Source organism: Opisthorchis viverrini (genome assembly GCF_000715545.1).
Source record: "Opisthorchis viverrini unplaced genomic scaffold opera_v5_364, whole genome shotgun sequence".
Lineage (NCBI taxonomy): Eukaryota > Metazoa > Platyhelminthes > Trematoda > Opisthorchiida > Opisthorchiidae > Opisthorchis > Opisthorchis viverrini.
The window spans coordinates 23,302-35,670 of record NW_008752026.1 but is presented as its reverse complement, the minus strand read 5'-3'; the positions used below and the strand labels follow the sequence as shown (position 1 = coordinate 35,670).

Sequence of the window (12,369 nt, the reverse complement as noted above, 5' to 3'; positions counted from 1 at the left end):
GAATATCGTAAACCAGAGATTCAGTTGAGTCTCTCGTGAAAACTAAATTGATTTGCAAATGAGTGTATTTTCCAAAAACAGTCCAATTTGGGCTCAAGTAGAACATAAGGTTGACGGAAACTCGGGGACTGCGCCTACCTGATGGGCCCCAAAAAAGAAGAAACCGGTCGTGGGCTGTCGAAGAGCTTTCAGTAACCTTGTGAGTAGTTTCTTTTAAAAAAGAGACACGTGAGGATGTTTCAATTATCCTCGACCATACTAGCCTAAGGCAACCTAGTAACAAATGGGATAAAAAAAACTCAATCGGAGTTGCATACAAATAGTCTTGCTAGGAAGACTGACTGAATAAGTAGAGAAATTCCAGGTAGATTTTCTCGAAACCCATGTATTCGAAAAAGACCAACGGATCAGAATCTTGGGAACTCAATATCACATTTGTGTATTTGGTTACTGTATTGCGAGCAACTGCGGATATCCGAATAGATAAGTGGATGGACGTAGTTTCGGCGTAGTTAGGATCTCTGTGTAGATGAAGACATTGGCACTTTGAAGTTTTTCTCATTTCGAACAAGAGAGAACGTCTCTGTTATAGTTAGGATTTCGAATTACGTTGATTTTTGATGTAAGGACGAGGTTGTTCCATCGATGCAAACGGTTAGGAAGAAGAGGAAAAGAACGAAGCACTTGAAGTTATCGTAGCCTATACACTTTCATGATTTTGTCCATCGAGGCCACGCCTGCCAGTACTTCCCGATAAGGCAGTACCACAGATACTGTACTACTAGGCGCTGTCTTCAGTGTGTAGTAGTTTTAGTTACTGAACTGCCAATAAATGCTTCCCTCACGCCGTGTACAGTACTACCTACAGGACGTAACGTTGACCAGGCAACGACAGCTGATCCTAAGAAAACCACAAACGGGCCAATGAACTCACGGGAAAGCTGTCTCCCAATTGGCCAATCACGTTAAGAAATAGCAGATACTCTTCAAATGCTATTCAGGCACACAGATAAGAGGGAAGTATCAAGTGATGGAGCACTGATGATGTTGCCTGGTTTGGTGATGAAACGTTTGAAAGCTAATGACTAAGCTTGGTGAAGAGATCCAGAATCACATAGTCAACAACTAATAATTGACCCTACACCTTCAAAACGTACTTAGTAGAGCTCAGCACTCAGTCTTCTGTCTCTGTCACTCATATTTATGGTCTTGTTACTGATCGTGTATTCTTGCGATAGGACTACCTCCCCCGCCTTCTTCCAGTACATCTAGGGAGGAATTCTTCCATACTATAACGTCCCTGGTAGGAGCGCAACCTGAAGGCTTGGTTAAGTTGGCTGTAAGCAAATATGTTGAAACTATTGTCTCAAGTTTGCCTAGAAGAATATTCCAAACCAGTCACTCACGAAATCCACACCTGTGCTTGGTCCCTCAATTGTGTTGTTTTCCAGTTAGTTCCACCTCCCCCCTGGACCTGACCACTTGTGTAGAGTATTTACTGATGAATATTTTTAGATGATTTTCTGTTTCAAATTGCTTCTTACTTGATACTATTGTGAAGTTTTGCACCAGAAACTTACCTTAGAATGCACAAAAAACTCTACAGAACTTGACATGAGCAGGAATAAAATATTGAGTGACGTTCAACTATCGGGGAAAATAGAGATGTTCTCTGTATGTGCATCAAGCTGCTAATCAATGTATGTGGAACTGGCATCTAATCAGGCTGAGTTATGACATAGCCCACGAAAAGCGTCCAGATCATTTAGCATGTCGTCTTGACAACAGTCGAAAGCCACCTGTTTGTTTCCCTAGATCGCTAGAGAGGCACCTGTCACACATGTATTATTATAGTAGGGCTTTCAAAGGTGGAAGGCTAGTTTACTGACCCAGATACCATATCAATATCAGTGACCCGAATTCAGTTCATTCAAGTTTCCTCTCAAACAGTGATTATCCGAGTTCTCATAATTGACGAAAAAAACAAATCAGTGCATTGATTCCCAACAACCAATTTACTCAAATGAAGCTGTTTAGTGAAAAGACTAAAATGGAGGGAAGAGATTAAGCGCCAGCTTGCCACAAACACTTGAGATACGGAGACCTTCAGCAGCTAGCCAGACAGGCTGGATAGATGTTGGGAGCACGAACGTCACCGTCACCGGCTGATTACCATATCAACCAATGTCTACAACCACGCACTGGGTAAGTCGCATACTAAAAGTTACTTTGTAAAAAACATCGTCAAGGCTTTCCTGCCAGACCCTATTTTGCTCGCCTGGGGATTCTCGTCAATTTAAATCAGGTATGAAAAACAAGGCTTCTCTCAGTGGACGGCATGTGCACCGCTTACTGAGAGCAAAGCACCTTACGCTCTCGGATGTGCTTCCTGGATGAATTGCTTGCTGCGTTGCACAATTGAAAATGCCTAGCCGGTATAATGATAGAACCCAAGAAGTATCTCAGCCCTCGTGCTTCTTACTGGTGGCAGCGGCGCTAGGCGCTGGAGGGATGTTACCGATGAAAGCTTATTATTACTGCTTCCAAATCTCGGCGATTTCCGTTGGTATTATAAGTAATCGCGAGAGCATGAAACATCAGCGCCTTTTGCATCACCATTATCATCACCATCATCCCGATCATCGCCATCATCATCATCATCATCATCACAATCATCGTCATCATCGTCATCATCACCATCATCGACAACCTGAAATCACTGTTCACACAGATGCTTTGCTTCCATACAATCATTATTTATTCGTGAAAAGAAAAATAGATGGACGGCGAAGGGAATTGGTGCCACCTTACTACTACTTGAAACCAAGTTGCACGAAATTGGCGAATATACACTCATCTGCAAACTAATTTGGTTCTTTCGAGAGACTAACCTGGAACCCAGCTGAATCTCTCGTTTATGATGTTAGATTAGATGTATGATAGATTAGAGTTTTTGATGACCGGGACCAGCTCCTGATCGTGCGTCTGGGGATGATCGCATTTAGCATTAGATGCTGTCGCTTACTTTCTTAACCTGATCTATTCTTTAGTGGATTATGATTATAGGGTGGTTTGGCCGCTCTTCTGAGTCCACAATAATGTGTTTGGCAGCAAAGAACTGAGAATTATGTTGCATTTATGTGACAGTGGTAGAACGACAGGTGTAGCCCTGCTTCCCCGAGCACGCTGTACACCCTGGACCCAAGTTACGCAATTCTTATGCATGCTAATAACCTTCGAAGGGACATGGTTTTTTATTCTTTCTCTGTATTTTAATACCTTTCTGGTTGCTCAGTATAGAAGTTTCGGTCATGTAGTGGTTGTCCGCACGTATGACATGTCAAGAGCCTACAGGGATCACCTAACCGGACTTGTTTTACACTGTGGTCTCAGAAGAGAGCACTTTAAACAAGTTTCCAAAATCGTCCGATTCCAGTCCACTCACTGACGGTTAGACAGCAATTCGTTCGGTAATCTTTCTCCTCTCTCTAGTATCGAGGTTTGCTTCCCGGTGAAGCAGTTGGGATTAACTATCTCAGGTAGCATCAGCTGACCCTCCAATGTTAAAGTCACTCTCACTGAAGACCGACTATACTGTTTGAATTCCAGAGTGCTTCACGGGCCACATAAGCTTGTCAGTTCAGACATTGCCGCCACTGTCATTACTTTTAAAAGATTACAATTCTGTACGACCGATAAAGTTGTGGTACAATAACGAGACAGATCAGCAGGCACAGTGACGCTTGTAAGTGTCGTTGTTCTGAGGTGTCTGTCGGTTGCCAAACACTCCATCCATCTTACCCTGGAGTAAAATCCTTAAAGTTGATCAAAATTCGAAACTTCTCTTTGCAGACACTAATGCCTTCTTAAATCCCTTCTGTGAAGTCAAGTCAACAGTATCTATCTGAAACTGCGTCCTCTAACTAAATAAATTACATATATGATGCAACATCTGCAGACTACTAGTTTTCATGTTTTTATTTACTTTCTCCATTCCGCTATGATGTTGCAAGCTGAAAATCCATTTCCACCATTCTGTAACTATAATATGTCTGACATGACACTGAGTCCCAGGGAAAAATTCGTTTAAATTTAAGTAAGCTGTTAGCCATGCGAGTTTGAGTAATCAATAGCCATGAGAAGCCTATCGGGACTGAAAGCCTTGAAAAGGAAAGACTTCCAATTTTGTCAGTTTGGGTCCATCGGATCAGCTAAGAGAGGGAGGGGTACTCTGAGGTACCAAATTTAGTCGTTCCAGTTATTTTGTGAATCGAAAAATTAGCGTTTTGCTAGACAGAGTCCGTGGTTCAACCCGCATCTTTTTAATGGATAAATGTAAAGTGCAAACTTTGATAGAAAGTTGAAACAAGGAGGGTCTGGCCTAGGCACTCGGTGAGCTCATTTTTGTATGATCCAAAAAGTAGTAATATAAAACCACATGATAAAATATTGATGAAATTTTTACTCGGGAAACTAGACTTGCGCGACGAAATGTCGGTTCCGTACAAACCTGCAACCTAGCTACAAATAGGCTCCACGGTTTGGGCGGCCAAGTCTAACTTTTGGATGACTGGTGGCGATTTCTTACAGACAATGGATTGGCATAGATCACGTTAAGGAACACCCAATCCCTCTTTTGGCGAAATTTAACCTAGCGTGGCCATTAGTTCTACTCTCAGTTTTGCCAGTTTCTGGAATTCACGTCACACATATCGTCAAGGATATTTCGCCTACTAAAGCTGTATATTCCTCCAACAATAGAATAGCACTGATCGATGGCAAATACTCTGAAACACCCAACTAGGTGTTTTAGCAGAGGTCCTGTTGGGCGATGTACGAATTAATAGGACCGGCTTTCGACCGTATCACTGCGTATCACGGTCATTCTTTGTTCTTCTTGTGTTTAATGAGCCCAATGTGCTCGTCACACTCGTACAGGTCCATTGTGCATGTTAGACCCCGTGTCTAAATAATTGCAAATAAGTGACCTTGAGTACCCTCATCCTATTGGTTGATCTTTCTGCCCGATCACTCAGCGACCGCCTTTATGTGTCATTTTTCAGCGGACCATCGACGAGTGGTAATTCACTTGGTCATGACCCTTGAAATCTCATCTTTCGGAGACAGTCAAGTGAATGAAGCACGGATGAACCGAACTCCGAAAGAATTTTCCAACTTGGCACAGTTCATCCTTTCTCACAGAGTAGATTAGATCACCAAGGTGGAAAATCCACTGCAAAAATAGAATGATTTATCACGTGTCACAAATACATCCATTTAGGCGGTTGTCCTTGTTGAAAACATGCTTGTGTGCATCCCCTTCATCGAGCCTGCAACCTACGGGGAAAGCCTACCCGTGCGAGTGTGTTTTTTCAGGCATATTGTTTCCACACATCCCGTAAATTTCGCTGTTCTTCGGATCCCTTGGCGTACAACGGTGGTTATACTAGACCTGCTTGTGGTAGGTTGGAAACCAAAGGACATAAACATGCCAGTCAAATCCACAAGAAAAAAACGACTACCAGGAATGTTCGGTTTGGAAGAACACCCAAACTAACAAAAAGTAAGTAGTTTGTTCCAAAGTGAGCACGTGGTCATTATTTGGTTGTCACGCAGTACGGTTGCTACCACTTGGCCAGCATCTGGTCCAGTTCGGGGCACAGTTTCCGCTATCTGGTTTTCCGATTACGGTACAGCAGGGTGCACTGTCCACCGTTCCATTCCATTCGCTGTATGTATGTCGGAAATGTCCAAGGTGTAGTCGGTCTTATTGCTATGCCAAAAATGACCCAGCTTATAAACATTTTACAACGTTTTGGTTAGTTGCAATCAGATGAAACTTTACTTGCTCTAATTAGTTTCAAAAGTATCCCATTTCTATGGGTAAAATTTGAACGCGGAAGCCTAGGTCGAAAGAAGTGTGGCCACTTGATGACTACCGTGGATCGATGAAGGAATTATTGAAGCTCTGGAAAAAAGTTCACTGGGCTGACACAAATGGACATTGGGTTTTTCATTTTTTGGGGTGAAACTACACCATCAGCTCATAGAAGAGGGGCTTTGTCTACTCATGAAATGTTGATGAATTGTTGATGACTTTATTTAATTTTGTTTTTAGGATTTATGATTGTTTCGCGCAAAGCCGCACTTCGACGACCCATATTTGGACAGCGCAAACTCAGTTGGTGTGCCTGAGCTATAGAACTGTATCCATTACCTAAAGATTACTTCCATTACTGCATCAAACTCAATTCGCTCTGGTGCTTTCTCCCAACAAGTGAAGAGGTTTCTGTTGAAAAAAATTTGCTTGATGAAATGTAATTGTTCGTAATTTTGTTGTCTGTTGTAATTCGAAAGTGAGCACTACTTATTATATGCTAATGAACACTTGTGGACATAAAAGTAGTTTTGAAGGACCCTGTGAAGATGGCTGTCCTTATGACATTTACACATGCTTAGATGTCTGCTTTATGCAGCCATTCTGGCACCAGAACGTACTTCGGGCTTGTTGGACCGTTGTGGTAAAATTAACCCGCATAGATACGCATAGGTTTGGTGACCTAATGGGTACAACAATCGATCAGTTACGTGTGGAATGGCGCGTAACTTCTGGGGTGTTGAGGACCAACATACCTGAAGATGATTCTGGTGATTCATGAATGGCCCGATACTCATGCGTTTGCGTGAATAGTGTCACACACTTTAGGACCCACTTTTGAGGGGGATTTTTACGATACTGTTGAGGCTTTTTCTGCCCAATTTTGTAAAGTTAAACCTAACAATAATCACATCATTTTACACAGCGTGTAGCGCAACCACAGGTTTCTGTTTAACGAGAATGCTACCACGTCTGCCATAACTCTTGTATGTACGCTTTGTGATTCAGGGGACCTGAAAAAACGGCCTAACTGTTGTCGTCTTTTTACGCCCCTGGGACACCGAAAAAATGCAATTCGTTTTCAGCTGGAACTGGAATGGCTGAAATGGTCGATCGACATTGTACCCACTACATTACTGAGGTTATTCTGAACCTGAAAACCTAATTACAAGCTGTAGACGGATTAGCTCAGCAAACCTGCGTCATCACACTAATCGAGTGACAATGTAATGCGTGGTCCCATATTCTGAAAAAGATGGCTTACGGTTTTTCCTGGCTCTCATTGAAACGTTCGTATTTTGCGTGACTGCTACAGAAATTGCAGGTTAGTCGGCCGCGTTCGTCGTGTTTATAATATAATAATATAATACGATTATATCATAACCATAACAACAATATTATAATACATAACACTGCATAGACCTGGTACAGTCGATTAGACAAACTTTTAAAGTCAATACACAAAATAGTGGAATAAATTGTTGTAATCCGGGGTTTTGGTTGACGTGGCATTTTCCTTCATAGAAATCTCTACATACTTCCTAGCTGAGGTCCAAATTACACCACCGTCAGAGTGGATCATAATTAATCGGTGCACTTTTGCGCCTGTACGCCACAACAGACGAGGATAACATCTACTAAGATGCTCATCCAACTGAGTGTAGAGTTTGTTCCCAGGGGCTCAGGAACTTGAGTGTTCGTTCCCCGTGGTCCCGGTTGTACAAGGTACAAAGTTAACTAATATGTGATCAGGTAGTTCCGTCTCTGCATGATGACTTGGGATGATCCCGAATTTCGTGAAGCGTGGTCTTTAAAAAGGGGCACACGGTGCACAGCTCTTGTTGAAGGTGCGGGTGGTTTAATTTTAACCTATAAGCTAGAGTCACTCCCCTAAGTTCATGGTAAACAGCAACCATTGGCGTGAAGTCCACCCAGGGTACAAGCGATGACATTTTGACTTCTGGTCTTTCTGAGTGTGCGGATGTTGAAGGACGTTGGCTACAGTTTCTAAGTCTGAGAGTGGTGACAGATTAACCAGAATACATCGCAGTGGAGTTCAAATAAAGGCTTACTGGAATAGAGATAGAGGAAAAATGAGCCAGTGGACTCGACTGCGGTGTTCGCTAGGTTTTTGGGCGGATTGTACCGTCGAAATTGATCCTTGGACACGATACTCTGGGTTGGTCTAAGGATTCTCCCAGGGGGTTCAGCACAGAGTCCGTGGCTGGGGAATCTTACATGCAAAACAAGAGAGCTATGCTTAACTTTCTGAAGTCACCGGGGTCGGTAAGTTTTTATGCCATTCAGATGGCGGGGAACCACTCAGCATTGCAGTCCACGGTACAGAGCCATATGCATGCGACGCGTCACGCCTGTCAACTAGACGACGATAACAGCCTGATAGAAGGCCCTAACCGGGAGTTAAGTTGGCCGATCCTGAAATAATTCCACCACAACCTCTCCCCACACCTCAGTCAGTTTTTGAATACAATTCACACTAGTCTTTGTCACACTGGGCATGTGTGGCTTTCTATAAAGAAACCGCTTACTCCTAATAGCACCTCAATATGGTCGGTGGTCTGTCTTTTGACATGGTTGTTCAGGATCACCGTCTTCTGATCCATGCTCGAGGGTAAGATGGCGATTGCCTGGGGTTAGCGACCGAATAACAATGTTGGTATTCTTGCTTGATGTGCGGTTGTTTCCGTCTTGTTCATTCGTAGCGTTCAGCCTCGGTGTAACCAGTCGGGAACGAGAACGAGGAAGACGCATTTTGACGAAGGTAGTAAGATGATCATCCTCCTACTGGAAACCTGAGAATTTTGTGATATCCTGCAATCCCACCAGATTGTGCTTCCATGCACTCGGACAGCAATCGATTCAGAAAATTCACTGTTTTGAGGGGTTGAATATATTTTCCTGGACTTTCCTACTCAAGAGTGAACTGACTGCGCTCCAGAAGCGCCGCGCGACTACGAGAGACAAAGTACGACTTAGAACGGGTGAGTTGTGTTTACTTAAAATGAGGAAAATCAGAGAACTTCCTCTTCTTTTCATCCTACCATTATGTCGATTTGATGGAGTTGTGGTCCACAAATGGCACCTGATTTTACTTTTTGGATATCCACTTTTCCTGGCCCATAATGGATGTAATTCTACTGGGTCTTCCCAAACGTGATTTCAGTTATCTACGCCTCCCTTTTAGCTGCGTGTGACACTTTTCAAGTTGGCACAGTTAACAATTGTGTCCCAACCGTGGTATTGCCTCCTGTTAGGTATCTGTGCCTTGTTTCCTATTATCCACCTGTGAACAGCTTTTCTGCGTTGAAGTGCAGTTTTTCCGTTGCTAATGGCAGAAAGTGACTAGGTGGCTGGACTAATAGTAACAAGTCCACTTCGGATTTATACCCGCATTTTCGCGATAATTTTACTTGTCTTCTTATTTGTATAGTTCAAACAAATTACCGACACCATAATAGTGTAGTAAAGTGCAGCGCAGTGTAGCAAACCTTAGTACAGTGCAGTACAGTATAGTTTAGTATAGTATAATACAATATAATCCGGTATATCACAGTATAACCTGGTATATTATAGTATATTATAGCATAGTATAGTACAGTGCAATGTATTGTAGTATAGTTTAATGTAATGTACTGTAGTATGGCCTGGTGTAGTATAACGTTGTACGGTATAATATAGCGTGGCGTCGTTAACTATTTGGCACTCAACGTCACTTTCCATCATACAAGGGTTATTGCTACTGCAAGCATTTGTGGCGGGTAGTCCGACAACCAGCGTCAACAGTATCCATCACCCGGAAAGCAACCTGCCAACAACTTCCTAGGGGAAACATCCCAGCAAGTCCAAAGATATCTACCGTGAGATGTGTCCTAGCAAACGAGGGGAGCTTACAACAGATACACGTGGATATTCCTCACAGAAGCATGTTTACATTTAAAGCAATTCGGCTTATTGCAACCAGCCCAGTAACGCTGCTCGGAGCCATAGGGCAAAACTAGAGTGGGATATCGTTAAGTAATGAAAGAAGAAATGGTATCAACTAGGTTATGTCACTACGGCCATAAACCTGACCAGTTTGCACGGACGGTAAAAGCATGCTCAGATAGAGAGCGGCAGACTACTTTTTGTTCCTTTCTGGCAGTTAGCCCAACGCATGGACTGTGACGGAGTTCTTTTGCGTCAATATGTAGAGACAGGCCAACCTCTGGAAGGTTAACAGTTTGAATTCTGCCCGACCAAACAACTAATCGCGGTCAAGTGTCATACCCAGCTAACAGCACGTATATTAGCACACACGTAACACTACTCAATGTACAACCACCAACCCACCACTACGCACAACTACGCCCCCCAATAACGCACTGATGATGTCACCTCGATTGGTGATGAAACTTATGCAATCAAATTGCCCAGCTGAGCGAACAAGTCAATGACCAGTTGGAATTCTATTTGGGTTCTTAGGCATCACTTCTATAGGGCTAAATGCAGAGTGTGACATTCGTTCATTCCGTGGAAAGTACCAAATTGCCCAGCTGAGCGAGCAAGTCAATGACCAGTTGGAATTCTATGTGGGTTCTTAGGCATCACTTCCATAGGGCTAAATGCAGGGTGTGACATTCGTTCATTCCGTGGAAAGTAACCTCCTGACCAGGGGCCAGTATAGCACGCATTCAGAACATGTTCAACTCACGCCGCCGGTTAGCTGGTTGTGTACGTGTATGGTTCATTCGACAGTTCCTTAGACCAACCGGACACTGGTGTTTTCTGCTCATCGACGTTACTCTTATCAATGTTAACGGGGGATCCAGTCAAAATTGAAATGAATCTTTCGCTCTGAAGTTTACCAACAGAATTCTTGGTGTGAAAGTAACCTGCAGGTTTGGTTGGAGCAACGCTCAAGATAACAAAACAGTTCCACGATACAAATGAGACTGCTGCTAGCCGAAATTGCAAAGGGTTTACGGAACCTTAATTCCCGGATATAACTCTTCATGGAGTTACTTGCTGACAACTCTGAATCACGTGTCATGTTTTTGGAGGATGATGTCATACTTCGCCCGATTGGTGAAAAACTGTTCTTTACAAAGGAATCCGCTTGGGTTTCATTGGATCCCACACCTAGCAAGTAGTGGCGAAAACCATTATGAAGAATACCCCAGTTTTGGAATGGAAAGTCCTCTAGGGTAAGAACCTGTTAAATAAAGTTAATCTTTCCAATTAAGACATTTTGCTTTCTTTTTTAAACCAGCAACCAAAGTCAAAGCCAGAAATTTCGGTGGAGCCCAGAAGGTACGAGATGGTGTGCAAGGTGAACATTCGTTGCTCATGATTTGCAAGGTATGGCAGGTTGACATTTTCCATTTTATTTCGTAAAAAATTACAAAGTCACAAGTTATGAGCTGTGTTTAGGTGAAGAGTAGCCAATGAGAATTCATATCAATCAATCCAGTTTAAACTGTCGGAATATTGGATGGGCATACATTGGGAGTTCATTGTCCATTAACTAGGTCACCCCATTACTGCACTGGAATAGTAGTTACGCGCGAGTAAATGAATTAACAATCATCACAAGCAGCACCAAACACGGTATTTGTGGAAGTTTGGTGCTTCACTGAAGAGAGGAAATCAGAGAAGAGCCCTTCTGTAGAGAGTATAACTAATATTATGAACTTCAACTATGTCTCTAGATCACTAGTTTGTGTGTTCAGGGGCTTTTTCAAGACTTCTCCACAAGAATGAAGCCGCTCTTTGTCTTCAACCAACAGACAAGAGTTTCTAAGACCCGGGCATCGTATTAGTGCAAACATGCCGTTTTTTACCCATTTCTGGATAACCTTGAAGCAAAATATCACTCGCTTCCCCATATTATTTCCGAAAAACTGCTCTGCAGCTATCCTGCCCATACTATCAGGAACGATGCAGATAGAGGCATAGATGATAATAATGATTTCAAAATTCTCAAGGTATATGTGGGTACTCTGTTTTCGAACAGCTACCTAAAAGATGGCAAGATAGCCAGGAAGGTATAACCTCCTCTACTTCATTCCTAGCAGGGCTAGAGGGACACAGTTGAGTCAGTACAATCCCGCAAATGGGACTATTCCAAATTCGCTCAATAAAAATTAAACTATAATACAAAAACCTGCCATTGGTTTCTTTCTGCTGACATCCCTTGCTCTGGACTAAGCAAAAAACAAAAAAAAACATCTCTTCAACAACTGCGCCAACTGATAACTGTAAAGACGTTTACACTAAATCTAATTTTGGTGTTCTCAATTTCGAAGAAACCTTATCCCTCAAGGGCTTCGTTTTCCCCAAACTCAACAACTCGATGTAAAAACTTTGCAAAAGGATGACTTGTAGGTACTCGAAACTTTTGAGAAATTTTTTCCTCTTGGTTTTTTAAGTTCGCAAAAAATTGATTTGGAAGCATACACAAATTAGCCTGCGTTAAGGCGTTTTTATCAGTC

The 12,369-nt window shown here is 42.7% G+C and overlaps 1 protein-coding gene across 1 annotated transcript; it reads right to left on the bottom strand.

Annotated features, from left to right (window-relative positions):
- Positions 1-2,569: 2,569 nt before the first annotated feature.
- T265_10440 (hypothetical protein) lies at positions 2,570-8,502 on the bottom strand (the record flags this gene model as incomplete). Its single annotated transcript, XM_009176815.1, has 2 exons — positions 2,570-2,710; positions 8,428-8,502. 2 exons carry the CDS (start codon positions 8,500-8,502, stop codon positions 2,570-2,572), a joined length of 216 nt encoding a protein of 71 aa, XP_009175079.1.
- Between the last annotated feature and the right edge of the window lie 3,867 nt (positions 8,503-12,369).